Genomic DNA, 19,297 nt, shown 5'->3' with positions numbered 1-19,297 from the left:
TAGAATACCCACAATCTGGATTTGTCTGATTGTTTCCTCACAATTCAGCTGAAAAGTTTTTGGCAAGAATTTTCCATGAATGATGTTGTATACTTCCCATTGCTTCACATCAGGAGGCACATAATGTCAGTTTCTCCCATTTTTTGTGCTGTTATAACTTTGCTCACTCACTTAAGGTGGTGTCCTACTGATTTTTCCATCATAAAGCTCTATTTTTTCTTTTGTAACTGATAGGTAATTTGTGCAGTGTGTGAATATCCTGTTCCCCAGCATTTTACTTGGTGATGTTATAGATTTTTATAGATCCTTGCTTGAATCAGTTATTATATTGTTGGCTGCAAAATATTGATTTTCTGTTTCTGTCATTTCTTCTACATTTATTAGTTAGCATTCTAACTTATGCTAGTAGAACTCCCTCTAGAAACTGGAAGGGAAAGTGAGATCAAGAGAGCATTTTTCTTTAATATGAGAGGAAATAACAGCATGCTATATTACTTCTGGGAGTGATCCACAGACAGGAAAAAATGATGCAGAGAACTACATTCTAAAGTAGGCAAAAGGAGTTGGAATGTTTTTGCTCAAGTGGAGGAATTGGCCTTTGGTAGATGTACATGGACATTTCACCCATTGTAACAGGAGAGAAGGGAAGGAATATGGTCACAGAGGGTAATGAGTAGAAATGGTGGTGGGAACTTGTGGTACTCTTCTATTTGCTTATATTTTCCTAGTGAAATGGGAAGTAAAGTCATCAGCTGAGAGTAGGAATGAGGGGGGGAGGGGGTGATTGTAATGATGGACCATAGTATCTATGTTGGGTTAGGAGGGTAATGAGGGTATATTGGGGGTGACGGATGGGGGAAAGGTGAGAGGATTGATGGACTGTAGGTCCCTGTGAGACAAAAGAATTGTTAGCCTTGGGGTACTAGAGAGAATAAAATGGAAGGATTGGGGCTAGTGGTTGAGGAGTAGGATACTTGAAATTAAGATTATGGTGGGTTTGCAGTTTTGATAATGACAGTTCTAGTTATGGGGGGAGTTTCTGAGATTACAGGGAGTATGGAATAATAGTCAGTGAACTGTGAGGCACAGGGTGTTGGAACAGTCATCCGTGTGGATATTGGAATCACCAAGAATTGTGACAGGGCTAGAATTGGAGAGAGTGGCAGTGAGCCAAAGCTTAGCTCTTCAAGAAGTGAGGGGTGTGACTACAGTCATTAGATCTCTGCAGTAACGGGGGAGTAGGCGGTGTAGTCTGATAACATGTTACTAAAAGTTGGGGACTTTAGGAGGAAGACCAGCCAGTGGACTGGAGTTGGCAGTGAGTAGCAAGATGGACAGAGTGTGGGAGAGAAAAATTCACCACCTAGAAGAGCTGCAGGAGAAACAGTGTCCTCAGAGAAGAACCAGGTTTCAGTGAGGCTCAAATTAGCAAGGGAATGAATAAAGAGGATTTTGTTAATAACTATTAATGACTGATTATGATGGACTAAGGTGTAGAAATGTTCTTTTGGGGGAAGGGTGGGAATGGGAATATTCAGCATATTTTTAGGAGAAGGGATGATTTGGAAGTTGTGGACTTCTTGTGATGACAGAATTAAATAGAGATAAAGGATATAATGAGATGAATACTGACCTCTTAAAGCTGTACTAGTGGTGAGACTGTCAGTGTCTGGGCAGATCTTGTCGGGAACGCCCAGAGCTGTGGGATTCTTAGTCTTTTGAAGGAGACATGGAAGGCAGAGAAGAAGGAAGGACTCCTTGCTGTCTCATCCCCCGAGAGGAGTCCTTCTTGACGCCCACGCATGGAGGTGAGAGGTCGGGTCGCAGCTCCTCCTCCCTCTACTTACTCTTTCCTCCACGCTTCACAACTGTGGTTCTGTTTGATTCTGGTATCTGTTCTTTATCCTTTGTACTTCCTTTTTCCCCATCTTTATTCCATCTCCGTTTCTCTATTCAGTGACCCAATGGGAAGCTTAAACACAGAGACATTAATGACCTGTATCTGTGGCTATTGTGTTATTCATTCTTTATTTAGAAATAAAATGTTTTGAATCAGTTGGGCATTCATTTTGCTAGGCAGCCCGGTTTCAAACATTTTAATTTTCAGACATCTTAAAACCTGTTCACTATTTACTTTTGGCTATATCTCTTATTTCCATTTATTGCCAGTGTATCCATTATTTGAAATATAGTCGCAAAACTGTTTTTTTGGTCAGAACTTTTAAAATAACCAGATGTTTAAAATTTTGAGTTCAGTGTAGAGGAGAGCATTAAATGGAAAACTAAAATAAGCTAAAAAGAATTTGCAGTTTGCTTCATGTTTTGGTGATGGGGAGGAAACCAGTTTGCAGTGCACTATCGTAACTTGTACACAGCTAGTACATAGCTTGAATTTTAAAACTTAGGTGTCCATTCCTTCCTTAAATCATCCAGTTAACAGGTTGACTATAAGGGCCTTGTATGGTAATAAGCTGAAACTTTTACTGTGCCCACCCCAAAAAAAAAGAAAAATCATTTGTGGAATATGTAATAAAAATGAGAAGCAGCTAGGGTTATCTAAAAACAGTGGTAGCACGTTTTCTCCATAGAGTTGCCAGTAAATTTCTCAGAATTTCCTGATTATTTTAACAATAATTTTCTGTTAGTATTAAAATTTAATTTTATTTTAAGTTTTCCAAGAAGCTTTTAAAAAAAAGATCTAAAGCAAAACTGAAGATATTTTTATAATAGTAGTAGTTTCAGAAAGTGCTAAAAATTCCCATACCTTTTGAAGTTTTAGGTTAATTGGTCTGCTGTTTTAGGATCCCAATTAAATATGTAAATCGATAAGTGCTTCTGGTTGCCAGCATCTAGGCTGATTCTCTTAATGTGGGCCTTTCCCTCTCTGCCTGTGTGTCATGTCAGTTGTACTGTTTGCATCTGTAGCTACTATTTCCAGACAGTAGTACTTTTTTTGACTTTGCCTTAGATTTACAATCTGCCCAGAGTCGGTTCAAGAACAGAGAGCGTGTTTCATGTATTGTTTTCCCACAGCCCACAGCTATGGTGATTTGTTTGAAGTTGTGAATTCTTTGGTCTTTAAAGCAGAGCTTTTGCCTATTCTATTTGAGGTTGTCCCACGTCATCATTCTATATACTGACTGCCTGGCTAGCACACTGTCATTTTTCACACACATGTTCCATGTGTTATTTTGACAGAATTCACTCAGACTACTTTCAGCAGTTTCATTATTGCTGTTCTTTTTTTTCTAAGATTGAAAAGTCATATAACCTTATACTACTTTAACACATTTGGGTTTTTTCCCAATTTTTTTGTGATAAAATATACGTAACATAAACTTTACCATCTTAACTATGTTCAAGTGTGTAGTTCAGTGGTATTAAGAACATTCATACTATTGTGCAGCCATCACGACCATCCATCTCCATATGCATTTTCATCTTTATAAAACTGAATCTCTATATCCATTAAACAACTCTTCATTGCCCCTCCCCCAGCCCCTGGCAACCACCATTCTACTTTCTGTCTCTCTGATTTTGGCTACTCTAAGTATCTCATATAAATGGAATCATACAGTATTTGTCTTTTTGTCACTGACTTATTTCAGTTAGCAGAATGTCCTCAAGGTTCATCCGTGTTGTAGCATCCTTCTTAAGGCTGAGTAATATTCCATGGTATGTATGTGTTGTATATATATGTATATATGCCGCATTTTGCTTATCCAGTTCATCCATTGATGGACACTTGGGTTGCTTCCATGTTTTAGCTATTACACATTCATTTTTATCCATTATCTTCTACAGGCACATGTAGTTGATTATACTCCCATTTTGCATTCTCCTTTTTTGTTTCATTTCTCATACTTATTTTTACATGTTTCTAAATAATCTTTTAATCATAATGCCTGCATCACATTCCATTGTGTATCTAATTTATGTTTTAGGCTCTTTCTAATGTTTCGCTATTATGGAGGACATAATAACCTTATATTGAATTTTCTTAGGGATAAATTCCTACGAGTAGAACATCTTCATGCCTCTTATCATTTATCTTGAAACAGTTCTGTTAATTCATGGTGCTAACTAAGGAGCTTCTTATTTTTTAATTTATGAAGGCTCCTCAGAAATGCTGATAAAATACACAAAATCAAATCTAGTTTCTACAGTTGGCTCAAGGTTTGAAGCCACATAAAGGAAAGGGCATAAGTACTTTCTATAGATCTTTGGTTTGATATAAAACTTAATCCCACTTTGGGACCATATGCCATGTTCCTGTGCTCTGAAAGATTTGCCAGCCTTTCTCAGTGCCCTTTTGGTTAGACCATTGTAGACAACTGCTCACTGACTATAATGCAATGATAATTTAAAGCTTTGAGGTCCAAGGTAAAGCTGGTAAAAATATTGTAGCTTGAACTGGTAGCTAAGCAGGTTGAATCTGCAGGTATCCTGTGGGAGGGGCTCTGTATTATTTTCAGTACACAGTGACACTGTTTGCCTGATGTAATCTACTAGGGGAAGAGAGCCTACAAGTACTCTCCTCCCTCTCATGATAGTTTTCATTGAGGGTGGGGATAGTTCTCATCAAATGAGCTATCAAGAGATAGCCTTAGCTCAATCTACTCATTCAGTGACATGGAAAACTTTTATCTGTAAAATTATTTGGCATAAACTTGAAAATCTGATCCTATGTATGTCAAAAGATGAGTGCCAATAATTTGACTTGGGCGGGTTCCCTTGGTGTTTGGAATGATACGCCTCAGTGGTAAATTGAAGCATGCATTTCGAAGGCATATGCTTCTCTAAGAATTGGCTTGCGTAAATTAGGGATATCTGTCTGCCTTGGACTTCACCAAGCTTTTCCTAAGCATTGTCACCTTAGATTGTCATAAAGTGTATTTCATTTTAGGTTTCCGTTGCTGCTTCTTTCTGTGGAAGCATAGAGAGATTTAAAAATATTTTTAAAGTAATTTATTTGGATTCATAATTTCGAGCCAGAAGCAGACTTCTCAGGGTGTGGGAACAGTTTGGTCTACGACCAGGATCACATGTGTGACAATGTCTAAGAAGCCTGTCTTCTGATTAATAAGCTGCTCTGAAGGTTTAAAAAAAAAAAAAAAAAAAGCCAACGGAAAGCTTTGCGTATTTGCTGTTGAACACTGCAGGCTTCTAGGCATACGTGTTGTTAGTTGGTATTCCAAGATTCTGATATCTTTGGACCCAAAGAATGCTTGACCCATCATAGATTACTTTAGTAGATTTCTGTCAACAGAGAATCCCTAAGAATAGAAACAGTGCTAGCTTATAAAACAAGCCATGGATATATTGAAGTCCTAATTTTCAGTGTTACTTTCATTCTCTATTAATTCTCATTCTGTAACTTTTTCAATGTTGCAGTGGAGGACACTGCCAATGAAATAAACTCTGAGTTAATTACAAATACTAGAAAAGGAGTAAACCTTAAATGGTACTCTACTTCAGAGATCCCCAACCAGCGCACCACCTGTGGATTACAGATTTGCCCAGGTATTGATCCCTTTAGCCTTTAGATCAACCAGAGCCCCCAGTTTCGTTTCCTTCTCTGGTAGCCTCCTCCATTTACTCCAGTGTGCTGTGCAAACATTATTTTTTATATGTCATAATAGGAAAAAGGTTGGGAAGACACTGCTTTCCTAATAGTTATTTGGGAAGTCTTTTTAGCCGTAGTCAGAATTACAGTTTACTTATATAAACTCAGCCCAGTATATGTGGAAGAAAATACTTAGATTGCAGCAAGAAAAATCTAGCTTAAAAGGTCGTTAAATATTGAAATGCTAGGGAGGTTGAAGTGCTTTTCATTTCATTTTTATTAAAGAAAGATTTTTTTGTTTAATTAATTTAGAAATGACATTTCGGTTGTACTGCAGCCTCAAAATGCCCTTATGTTAATAGCTTCTGTAGTTAGAACCTCTCCCAGGGAGGAAAACAATTAGACACCCCTAAGTTTCAAGCCATCAATTTACAGGTGGATTTTCCAAAAACAGTGTATAGATCGGGACCTTCTTATAATGAAGTTTGGGATAGCATTAGTAGTTTACTGCAATCATGGAAAGAGCGTAGAGGGCTTGTGTCAGAAGGTCTGAGTTTAGGTACCTACTGTTTTGATGGGGATTAAATGACAAAAGGCAGTGAAACCTAGTTTAGCACACAGTTGTCAAAGACTGAACATTTACTACCCTTTTTTTTTTTAAACAACTTTACTGTGGGAAAGTAGAGCATAGATCCAAAGGTAAACACTATGTATACAGTTTAAAGGAAAAGAATAAAATGAACACCTGTGTACCCAGCTTAAGAAAGAACATTACCAACGTATGCGGTCGCCTGTGAGACTCCTCTGTTACACCCTCTTCCTTTCTCTATCAGAAGAAACTATGAAACTGCATTCCATATTAATCATCCCCCTTTTCTATACAATAGTTTTACCACCTATGCATGTATCCCTAAACAGCCTATATTTAGTTTTGTTAATTTTGAAGTTTATAAAAGCGTCCTCTGTGTATTCTTCTGTCAGTTGCTTTTTGCTGTTAACGTTCTATTTTTGAGAGTTATTCATAATCCATATGTGAAGACATGGTCCGTTAATTTTCACTGTTACATAGAATTCCATTATAGATATATCATAATATATCTGTTCTGTTGCTGGTTATTGTGGTATTTTGCTATTATAAACAATGTCTATGTGAATATTCTTGGACCTGTCACCTTAGGTATATATTGAATTTCTTGGATATGTGTAGAATTTCTTGGTTGTACAGCATGCTCACAATTACCTTAACTAGGTCATGCCAAATTATTTTCCCAGGTGCTTGTACCATTTTACTCTAACCAGTAGTGTGAGTTCCCATAGCTCTTTATCCTCACCATTAATTTATATTGTCAGGTGATTTTTTGCCAATTTAGTATGTAAGTAATGGTATCTCATTATGGTTTCAATTTGTGTATTACTTTCAAATATTTGTTGAGTTCCTGCTCTGTGTGCCAGACTCTTCTCTGATAGCACTGAACAAAACAGACAAAGATCCAGGCCTTTGTGGGGTCCTACATTTTAGTGTGTGTGCACTGGGGGAGAGGGGATGAAGGGAATTGGTAAACAAATAAATAGGTAAAATAATCAGATGATGATTAAGGGCTATAGAAACAAAAGGATAAAACCTGGATGGGGAACGGAAGTTCATGGGTGGGAGTGGGTAGCCATTTAAAAAGGGCAGTAAGGGAAGGCTTCATTGAGAAAATGACGTTTGTACAAAGAGCTAATGGGAAAGACATTGCACCCTGTGTGTTATCCTGGGAAAGAACATTTCAGGCAGAGGAAGCAATAAATGGAAAAGCCCTGAGGGGAAAGCATATCTGATTTGTTCAGGAATAATGAGGCAGAATGAGCCAGGGAGTGGACAGTAATAGAAGGTGAGGGCAGAGAGGTGGCCAAGTCACAAAGGGTTTTGTAGACCTCTGGATGGACTTTATTAACTTTTACTTGAAATGCAATGGGAAATGGAAGTGATATGACCTAACTTAATGTTTTTAAAGAACTGCTCAGGCATTTGCCTAATTACTAATGAAAAGAATATTTTTTTTCCTGCTTTCTTATCTGTGAAATACCTATTCATGTCTTTTGACCATTTTTTATGTAGTGTTCTTTGTCTGTGTTTTAGTGATTCATAGGAGTTCTTCCTCTACTTGGAGTTCTTCCTATATTTTGGACTTGTCTTTTATCAACCGTATATTTTGCACATAGCTTTTCCTAGTTTGTGATTTTCCTTTTTACTCTCTTCAGAGTGTCTTTTGAAGAACAAAAATGGTATAGTCAAGTTTATTAAACTTGTCCTTTTATTCTTATGTACCTCTAGTTCACATAAGTATATTCATTATAATCTCTGGATTAAGATAACTCTTTCATCATTGGTCCAGCGTGACCTTCTTCTATTTATTTATTTTTAGTAAAAAGTGAACCCACTATAAAAGCTAGAATTGTGCAACAACTTAAATTTATCCATCTGATCTCTCCTGCTTCCCCATACCTAAGAATAACCATCATCCAGATTTCAGTATTCACTCCTTTGCTTTCTGTTGTGTATATTTTCATCTAATTTATAAGTATTTCTGAAACGTCTGGGTGCATAAAAAGGAATGAAGTACTGATATATGCTATAAAGTGGATGAACCTTGAAAGTATTATGCTAAGTGAAAGAAGCCAGTCACAAAATGCCACATATTTTGTATGAAATATGCAGAACAGACAATAGAGACAAGAAATAGATTAGTGGTGGGAGGGTGGGGGGGTGTCAGAGTGTCCTGCAGGGGAGAGAGATAGGGTTTCTTTTTGAGAAGAAGAAAATGTTCTAAAATTGACTGTGGTGATGGTTGCATGTATCTGTGAATGTACTAAAAAACATTGAATTTTATTCTTTAAATGGGTGAATTGTATGGTATATGAACTATATCTCATTAAAGCTCTAAACTTTGTTAACATTGATGGGAGATGGGTTTGTATCATTTGGGACTGATTTTTGACTTTTAAGTCCTTGATTCATCAGGAGTTGATTTTTTTTTTTTTTTGGTATGATATAAGGTAGGAATCCAATTTCAACTTCTTCTACATGGCAGATCTTTTTTATCCTCTTCCATTTATTGAATAATCTCTCCTTTCCTCCAGTAATCAGACATGTCACCTCTGTCAGGTACCAATATTTCAAAACTGTGTGGACCTATTGGTTGGCTCTCTGTTTTATTGGTCAGTTAGTCACTCTGCCTAACCCTGGACCAGTAACACACTTCCTAGAACTGGATAAAGAGCACTAATGACCCATACACCCACCCCCTCCCTAGGCCAGTTGGTGTGAGCGCTCTGTGAAGAAACCAAACGCTGCTGCCACCACCACCAGCAGCACCAACAAACACTTGAAGCTGCTGCCTTGTGCAGTATCTTCAGGGGAGAGCCAGGCTTCAGTTAGAGCAAGAAGATGAAGAAAATGTTCAGAGATACAATAATTGAGATACAGTAATTTTTACTGATGATGTACTGTGAATTCCAGGGAATTTAGTGGTAGAGAATTGAAGGGGTAGGGAGATAGTGACAGAGAGAGTGGATGTATAGTTAACTTCTGAGGATTAGAACACGGGAGATTAGGGGGAACCTGATGAATAGGGACTTTTGGTGATGACTAAGATGAATAAGGGATAATAGGCACAGAGAGATTATTCCTGCTGGGTTCAAGATTTTGGTGGTGAGGCTGAATGTTGAGGATTAGGGAGGGAAGGGTATCTGCTGTTGCCATGGATGCGCCGAGCTGGTCACCTCTTAATCCTTTTCTGGGGAGGGGCAAATTTACTGTGAACTCAGGGCTTCCCCTTGACCCCTACTGATGTGAGTTTACAGGTAAGGAAGCCTGTGTAACTAAAAAGTACACCGTCTTAATTCCAGGGCCCAGGGGCCCACTTCTGAACCCTGTCAGGAAAGGGTTGGCCTTATTCCACAGTGCTCTCTTTTATCCCTGGCTTTTAAAATACTTCAGCGTTCTAGAGTTTCACTATGATATATGTAGGTAATTTTTTGCTTGGTAGCTTTATTTTTGCTTAGAATTAATTGGATACCCAGAATCCTGAAGATGAGTAACTTTCCATTCATTTTAGAATTCTGAGAACTTCTCAGCCATTTTCTCTTAAAATATTACCTTTTCCTCATCTTCTCCTTCTGGGAATCCCATTTGATATATGTGGTACCTTCTCATTCTGTATCTAACTCATAGTTTCCATACCTTTGAATCTGTGCAGCATGCTGGGTAATTTCTTCAGTTCTGTGTTTCAGTTCATTAATCTTTTCTTTACCTCTGCTGTGTAACTTGGTTGACTTTATAATTTCAGTTATGTTTTTCATTTCTGGAACTTTTTTTTCTTCCCCAAATCTGTCTCATACCTTTGATAATCTTATCTTTTAATTTCTTTTGTTTTTTTAAATGTGCTGATTTTATATTCTGTATCTGATAATTCTAAAATCTATAGTCTTTATAGGTCTGACTTATTTGGTTTCAGCTTACTCTGGTTCATATTGAATTTTGATTGTGATCTAATTGTTCTTGGATCTTTCTTTACCTATGGGAATTCTCAGAGGCCTGAGTCAAAAAAATACTTCTTTTAGAGAGTACTTGCCAGGTACCTAAGGGCACTTCCAATCCTGGACCTATTGAAACCAAATTTTTGGATTAGGGTGTTTGGGGCCACACAAATAGTGTGAATTCTAGCCACAAACCCATGGATTTGTGGGCTTGTGGTTATAAATTCTCTGGGGGGAAAATGTGTTTTTACTTCCCTTCTTCTGCCCATGGCCAAAGCCCAAACAGGCATGTATCCCTTCTAAATTGTTGGAGGAGGAGCAGCATCTACTAAAGGATCCTGGCTTCATGGTGGTGGTCTCTGGGACCTGCCATCATGATCGGGCTCCAGACTTTGCCTCCTGCCTCCTGCCTCCTTGGCTAACAGCCCATTAAAACCCAAGATCCATGCTAGACCAGAGCAGATTAGTGCATGTCCCCAACGAAAACTCCCTACTTCTGAGCTAGTGTAACATTTCTGTTTGAGCTTTCTTATTTTGACTAATTCCAAAAAATTGCCTTCGGTTCCTTACGTCTTACCCATTCATTAAAGTTTTCATTTATTTTCTGCCTTGTCTATAAACATTATGTATAAAAAATAACAATAGAACAAGTAGTTCTTCAGTCTTCTTTGCCACAAATTAAAGAGCAGAATAGTTTCATCAGACTTGGCCAGAATTTTACTTTAGTATTAAGGACAGCTTGCTATTACGTACATTGTGATCACAAACTACTTGAAAGGCAAAGAAAACATACAAATAAAGTACCGACAAATACAGGAAACAATAGCTCCCTAATGAAGCCCAAATGTCTTGTATTTGAAGTCCGCTTTTTAAGAACATTTGATTCTAAGAAGCAGGACAGCTTGATTCACAGTAAGATGAATATACTTACAAATGGAAGACATCATTCTACAGGAGAGTCAAAGGAGATTCAGAAGAGGTTAGAGAATGATAAGCTCAAATTCAAGGCAAATACAAAACAGTTGCTACCCACTGAAACAGCTTTTAGACAAAGAACAACAGCAAAAAGCATTAACATTTCTTCATTTAGTACATACTTTGGGAGTGTCTTCTATGAATACCTCATTGACTGTTTTAGGAGAAAGAGAATTAAATGCTATATGAGAAGCCATTCCCAGTCTAAGTAGCTTACCTATACTACCCTTTTATCCTTATTATCTGTATTATAGCTGTCTGTGTTGTTTCCATATAGTAGATATAACAGTATTCTAACAATATTAAGTGCATACAAGGAGCATTTGTTGGCTCTGAATTTTGCTATTTACTATTATTCCCAAGGCTAGTTGTTATTTTACTTCTTAATTTCATGAATTGTTGCTCCCTGTCTGTAAGGTTGGGAACAAATTTGACTCATGTATCCTTTCAATTGCACTTCCATTCATTCAGCAGACATTTATTCAGCATGTGCTGTGTACTTGGCCCTCCACTAGCCATAGCGTTACCTTTGTGGGGGGGAAAAAAGCAAGCCGTGGCCTCTACTGTCATGGAGTTTGCAACCTAGTAAGGGTGATAACCATTAATAATAGTTAAAAAAAAATCACACAAATATAAAATTGCAACTGTGATAAATAGTGCAGAATAAAAGAATATGGTACTGTAAGAGTTTAGGAGAGAGGGATTTACAGAAGTTCGAATTATGAACCAAAGTCTAAATGTTCTAAACCAATGTTCTAAACAAATCTTGAACCAAGGTCGAAACACTTCAAATCTTCATCTTTCTCATTACAAAGACTGATAGTTTTGCTATCTGATATGCTTTAAGGATAAGTAAATGTCTCCTCCCCACACCATTGGAGAAAACTGACCAGTTTGAAAGGGTGCCTTTGATGTCAGTGTTCCCAGGGCATGGTTACACCCGGAGTGAATTCCAAGTTGGGAGTTCAGTTGGCGATGGTAGTTAGTTACATTTTAAAGGGTACTTTTGGGATTGAGTGTTAACATGGTCTCATTTAAACATACACCATACATAAATAAAGACTGAGCCGTAAGTGTTCGTAAGTATTCTCAATGGATCCTGAGTTCTCACATACATAAAAAAGCGCCAGTTTCAGCCTATATCAGAAATCTTAAAACATGTATTTTGTTTTTATAAACAAAACCAGCCATAGTACCTAGTTGAGTTATTTTAAGTTATTCGTGTCCTGCCCCTTGAAGACTTTTCAGAATGTCAAATGAGCAAGTTCAGAAGAAATGTATATTCTTATTTTAGTGGATTTTGAAAGGATATTTAAAAGAATCTTTGTGTGTATGCAGACTGCCAAAATAAGTCTGAATGAATTGCGCTTAAATTATTACTTTTATAATTGAGTCATCTGTGTTCATGGTTGGTTTTAAAAGAGTTTTTCACTCCTTATTTTTAGGGTTATTGATGTTATTTTTAACTAATTCGGCAGTCCTTGACTATATGCTTAAATTTTTAAAAAACAAATGTGCAAAACTAGACATTTATAATGAAGTTGTTTTTCAGTCACGTAGTGGCTGCTCTCAAATGAAGCTAAAAGTGTCTGAAGAATGTTCTTGTGCATATGCCAGGAAGCTTCTGGAATGGGCATATTTTTAAGAATTTAGAACATAAACAGCTGTGATCCGTGGCAGGAGATTTAAATGACCTCATGATGACAGCAAGAACAAAGCATTTTTAAGTTATCATGGTGGTGTGTTAATTCATTGCAATGTGTTTGTCATTCTACTATTTTGGTGTAATAAGTGAGAGCCAGGCAAAAAATTACAGACTGTATTTAACTGAAGATACTATTTCTTTATTGTTGTAAACAAACTAAATACCAGAAAAATATTTCCCAAGAATGATATTTCATGAATTATTTACAGCTATAGGTCCTAAAAAAAAAAAAAAAAAAAAATGCATGAACCACTTTGGGATAAAGGACATTTATTTAGATCCTAAAGTTTTGATTCATTTTCTGTTGGAGAGACTATGTTCCAAACATGAAAGATCAAACGGTTGGCTTGAAATAAGAATTCCTCCTTCAAGACAGATCAATTAAGTGCTTATTAAGTACTTACTATGTGTCTGGCACTATGCTAAATATTATGCAATACAAAAGAAGGTGACTTCAGCTGCCTTTGTTCTAGTTGGAAGAAAAGGCATACTCAGTTGAAACTTCTAAACAAAAAAAGACATTATTATAATCAAGTACCAAACAAAAATAATACGTAATTTATGTGATACAAATAATGAAATAGCCCTTCTCTTCAGAAATGACCTCTAATGCTTAAAGAACAAGAAAGGGAGAATTGTTTCCAATCACCTGTCTGGAAACAGATCTATATCACCTTTTGGTTCCCTCAGAAACAACCTATGGTATCTTGAACTAATGGTGACTGAGGTTTGACTCAGTATCTTTTTCCTACTGTAACTGAGCATGACCCTATGGGGCCTTCCCAAGACAGACCCCTCCCCCATGTCCTCTGCTTTAGCTCCTCTCTGAAGTACCCAGATAACAGTATATAATGCACATTTCCTGAGTTGTTTTACAGATGCTAAAACCCCCACCAAATGGAAGAAATTAACTATTTGATAACCATGAGCACATAGCCCCCAGACCTACTGGTGCCTAAGGATAGATAATGTTAATCCCTGTGACAGTACCCTGTTACCTCACCATCAACCAATCAGAGAATTGTACACGAGCTGATCACATACCCTGGGATGCCTCTCGCTCACCTTGCCTTTAAAAATGATTTGCTGAAACCCATTGGGGAGTTCGGGCTTTTTGAGCATTAGCTGCCCTGGACTCCTTGTTTGGCACCTGCAATAAACGCTGCACCTTCCTTCACAAAAAAATGAAGGAAGGGAAGGGAAGGGGAGGGGAGGAAAAAGGGAAGGAAAGAAATGACTTCTAATCATTGTCTAGAACAGTGGTTCTCAACTAGGGGTGATTTTGCTCCTTAGAGGACATTTGGCAATTCTGAAGAGATTTTTTTATTTTCATAACTGGGGGCTACTGGCAGCTAGTGTGGATAGGCCAGATATATTGCTTAACATCCTATAATGCACAGTCCTTCACAACAAAGAATTATCTGGTCCAAAATGACAGTTGTACTGAAATGAGAAACCCTGGTGTAGAACCTACAAATGTCAATGATAAGTTTTGAAATAGTGGGAGATGGACTCCCGTCTTCCCCTAGACCTCTGTTGCCCTGGTAATGCTGTTTGCCTGAGGCCATTTGGATCCTTACATAGAAATGAGTATTGAGGATCTATAAACTTTTGAACATTGTATGCAAATTTTTCCAGTACAGTGTTTGAGAGAGAGATTCCATAGTTTTTTTTTTTAACATTTTATTATTATTATTTTTAAAAATATTTATTTATTTATTTGGCTGCACCGGGTCTTAGTTGTGGCATGCGGGATCTAGTTCCCTGACCAGGGATCAAACCCTGGCCGCCTGCATTGGGAGCGTGGAGTCTTAACCACTGGACCACCAGGGAAGTCCCAGAGATTCCATAGTTTTTATCAAATTCTAAAGGTATCCATGTTCCCCAAAAATGTCAAGACCCAGTCACATGTGGAGTAGTTCATAGAGATTGAGACACATTAAACCAATGTTCTAGTCACCTAAAAGAAACAGTAACACCTTTCTTAGCATCATGCCGAGATAGAAGTAGAGTTTAAGTTTCAAGGATTAAAATTAACCAGAGAATACATTTTGGCGGGGGGAAAAACACTCTAAATATATTACTTAATTTAGTATTTTGGAGTAATAAAATCTTTCTTAATGTATGAGGAAATTAGAATACCTTAAGGATTATTATTTAAACATCATATTTAATAACACAATACTGTGCATTTAGAATTTGAGACTGGACTGTGTGCTGGCCCACAGGCATAATATATAAATTGTTTTATTTTGCTGTTCGAACTCAACTTGTTTTGTCAGGATTTGCTCCTTTCTCCCAAATGAGGATCCAAGTTTACATTTCCTAAGGTGCTATGTATCTGTTGATTCAGTCAGAGATCTGGACATGTTTTATACAGTTCACATTTCTCCTGAAAACTGTTTAGTAAAGTGATTGTGTTTTTCTTATAAGAAACGTTTTTGAATTGAGAGTTGTGTTTCTGATTTGGCATCCCGTAAATCAGAGAGTATCCCATAAATCAGGCATACCAGCAGTATGTCATGAAAACAAATCTACATAACCTTGAGTATGCGTATACCTTTATACTTTTCTAACTTACAGAAATTTAGAGATTAAGTCTTGGCTTAAGAGCCAAAGAGGGTCCTTAGAGATCATCTGTTCCAGCTGTTTCATGCTATTCTTTGGGGCTCAGGACCCAAAGCACCACTTTTAGTTGTTCTGTGTATTTGGACTTCTACCAAATATTTTCTTTTAGGAGAAAAAAGGTGTATGCGGGAGGAGGGAGTTGCATGCTTCTGATCCAGACCAACCTCATTTTGCAGATAAGGAACGTGAGGCCCAAAGCTTTAGATTTTATTCGTGGGCTATAAGTTTCTTTATTTTAGATCAAACCAGCATTTCAGATGTATCTGGTAATAGTATAGAGGACAGTTAGGAGTTAAAATTGTAGCTGTATAGCTTCCTAGTTGTGTGTTCTTAGGCAAGTTGCTGAACGTTCTCAGTCTCAGTATACTCATCAGGGGAAAGGGGAATTATTATATCCTTAGGATGGTTTTCACGTTCTTAGAATTTAGAATGTATCTGGAAAGATGATCTGGATTGACCTTGTCTCTAGATTCATTCCATTAATTTTTTAATGGATTTTGTGTCCTCTAAATGTTAAAACTCCCTCTCCCCAAACCCAACCATGACCTCCCCAAAACCCTAAAAAGTAAAACAAACATCTGTATTATCAAAGGGGATAACACAGTGGTCACATTTCCTTTACTTTGACAGTAATGAGGTCTTCATGAACTGATAGATCAGCCTTGGGGCCTTTTCTTTCTTCTCACCCCACTCTAGTTATTTCATAAGCCACCTAGACACATGAATCAGGAACTGCAGAATATAATGAACAAGGACCTTGAGAGATAACTACAAGAGCGAATAACATCATTGAAAGAACTTAAACATACAAGGTGGAATCTGAACTTGATACTCCTTTTGATCTTAAAGATGTGGATTCACAGAGTGAGTTCTTGAGGAGAAATTACAGGAATTCTTTCTTCCTGGGGTATTTCAACAGGGATTGCCTTACTAATCAGTTTTTGTTAGTCACTTGTAGTTTCCAGGGAATACAGTCTTTTACTTGGGCAAAGAAGCAAGTAGAAATAATTATGTTAAAGACCACTTACCTTTTGTTACCCAAGATTAATTAGTAGTCATATCCTGAGAAGATTTTGTTCCAGAATTTTTCTTAGTGTCTCAAACAATTCAGTTAAGTACAGAGAAATGAATTTTGAGCTTAAATAAAGGAGTTTTCTTTAGTGGCTTGACCATATATTTATTTGGTGAGTTGGTTTGTTTATTTCGGTTTGGTTAGGTTTATTGTCATTTGTTATTGGGAAATAGCTTTGATATAGATTGATACTACATTACTCTGTGACATTGTAGTGTTGCATTTTATCTTGTTACTCTAGTAAATATATGTAAATTACCTTTTTTGGTAAATTACATTTTTAAGTGAATGAAGCCATAACATTTTAAACTAACCTATCTGTGTTTTTTCTTAGGCCTTAAAGAAAGTGCAGAAGAGATGGTCAGAAACAAATTGGAAGGAAAGGATAAACTGACCCCATGGGAACAATTTTTAGAGAAGAAGAAAGAGAAAAAAAGACTGAAAAAGAAACAAAAGGTATCAGTGATAATCATGACCGAATAATTATTGAGCAACCACTAAGTATCAGAAGGTACCAGGTGCTTGGCATCCAGTATCTCATAATGTGACCACTCACTGTGGTGGGTGAAATGTTTTCTGCAAGGCTGCATAATGATACACGAAGCCTGTATCATTTAACCTAACTGCCTTGCTCTAATATTTTACATTTATTTGCTACCTAAATAAAATGTATAGTTTAGTTGATTTCTAGATGTAAGACAATTTGATTCTATTCTGTGTTTTTGAGGAAGAGAGGTACATACAGACATTTTTACTTGAGGATGTATACATAGAGAAATTTTCAACATGAATGAAATTTTTTCTTTGTATTTCCATTTCTCAAGCTACTTTTTTTACTTTTCAATATTATTTTATTGTATAGATCTTTTAACATCATATTGTCATTAGATCCCTTTATCAAGGATATTTTCTCTGTGCTAATATGTTGTCTGTGAAAAATCTGATTTGACTCCTATCATTCAGGGATAACATCTTTCCAGAGTTAGAGTCCTTAGTAATAGCAGAGACCACTTAGGGTTTTTGCCAATAAGAATACTCTATCTTGTCAATGAAATGCAGCATTCTAGCACTGCATTTATTGTCTTAAGATGGTATCACTAATCACAGAATTTTACAACTTTTAGGAATCTTAAATGATTAGTTTTAGTCCAACCCTGCCGTTTTGTAGTTGTAGAAAATTAAGTGGTTCGTCTGAGGATACACAGCTTGTTAATGGCCAATCTGAGACCAGAATCCAGATCTCTTGCTCCAGCGCTCTTGCTACTGTATTGTGTTGTTTCTCTCTGTATGGTGTAAGCTTGTGCTTTTGGTACAAGAGCTGCAATATTGAAAGAGAGCTACAAAATTGAATGATGCAATGGAGTGATTTTTGAACTCCTGTTATACTCAGTGTTTCTGGAAATGGATAGTAAAATGAGGAAATGAGGTAAGAGCCCTGCCCCCATTGATATGCTGCCTCTCTCAGGCAGTAAAATATCTTTTAAATGGAATAATTCCACAAGTTATTAAACCATCAGTTTATTGGAAGACTTACAAATGGGTCTTTATGGGGTCAATAAAGTAGTCACTCTTTTCTGAGATCTTTAGCAGCTATTGTCTTTGATTTTCATTTGGTGCTTTGAGGTTATCTTCTGCTTTAACGCTTTCCCTTCATTGGGCTTAGACTGGACTCATTTTATCAATAATATTAAAAATACATTGGTTGAGTGCCCAGTTTGTTCTAGACTCAGCTCTATACTGGACTTGGTGATTCCAGCAGATCTCTTCCATCTCCCCAGGTTCTTCACATACAGAAGAGTTTCAAGAATTCAAGTTAAAAATACTTTTTCCCCTTTTCCTCTTCGTGACTTCAATTTGATATTGAGAAATTATTACTAAAGAAATGAATACATGTTTATACGCCATAGTTGGTATACTGTAATTTAGATCTAAAAAACAGTTTTAAAAAATGTGAATAAATATGTGGTTAGCTATATAAGTATTTCATAATCTTTGTTAGAAACATCATATTACTGATGGATCGGTTGTAATAGTTTGGTGAAAAAATTCTTAGAAGCCCTTGTTCTTAAAAGGATAGTAATATCAAAATGAATATTCTTTAGAGCTTGGTGGGTCTTCTTCAGCATGTAGGATGATGTTTAGCAATGTGCATTCTAAATGTTTTTGTTGAAACGATTCATGTTTTAGATTCCTGGGGATAAACTCAATCTGGTTAGTCTGATCTCAGTTTGCATATGTTCTATGTATTTTATAGATTTGATTTTTAAAATTTAAATATACTAATTTGTAAACTGTTCAGATTTGATTAGGGAAAATGTAACCAACAGATGTGCTTAAAAATAGCACAAAAGTTTTCATGAGTGGATTATAGATAAAACAAGGTAATTGTTGAAATTGGGTGATGAGAACAGGAAGTTCATTATCATTTTCTTTAAATAACCGCAGATGAATTGCTTTAATGGTTTAAAAGATAACCCACAATGCAGTACTTCAAGCTATTGATAATCACTGCCATTTCTCAGTTTCGTGAGAGATGAGGCAGGCCACCTCTCTTCACTGATCACCCATCTAAAAGTATTCTTCTCCTTGAGTGTCTGTATTTTATTTTTGCCTCTTCTGGTACTTCCTATCTTGAATTACTATTACTGTTACTATATATATATCTGTTTATGTGTCTATAACTTCTTTTAATAGATTGTAAAATTTTTGAAGACAAAAACCATGTATCTGATAACTTTCATTTCTCTCAAAAGCCCTACATAGTTCCTGCATTTATTAAGTATTCCATAAGTATTTGTTGGACAAACAAAAGAGTTACTCAGGAGTTATT

At 36.7% G+C, this 19,297-nt stretch overlaps 1 protein-coding gene across 3 annotated transcripts in view; it reads left to right on the top strand.

Annotated features, from left to right (window-relative positions):
• ESF1 (ESF1 nucleolar pre-rRNA processing protein homolog) overlaps window positions 1-19,297 on the top strand; it is a 59,371-nt gene that overhangs the window by 27,901 nt on the left and 12,173 nt on the right. For all 3 annotated transcript variants that reach the window (XM_082428592.1, XM_082428594.1, XM_082428593.1), the window contains exon 10: window positions 16,802-16,923. In XM_082428592.1, coding sequence (XP_082284718.1) covers window positions 16,802-16,923 — 122 coding nt within the window. The remainder of the gene's footprint in view (window positions 1-16,801; window positions 16,924-19,297) is intronic.

Source organism: Balaenoptera physalus (genome assembly GCF_965194825.1).
Source record: "Balaenoptera physalus genome assembly, chromosome: 16".
Classification (NCBI taxonomy): domain Eukaryota; kingdom Metazoa; phylum Chordata; class Mammalia; order Artiodactyla; family Balaenopteridae; genus Balaenoptera; species Balaenoptera physalus.
The sequence above is the reverse complement of the archived record's forward strand: the minus strand, read 5'-3'. Positions and strand labels throughout refer to the sequence as shown.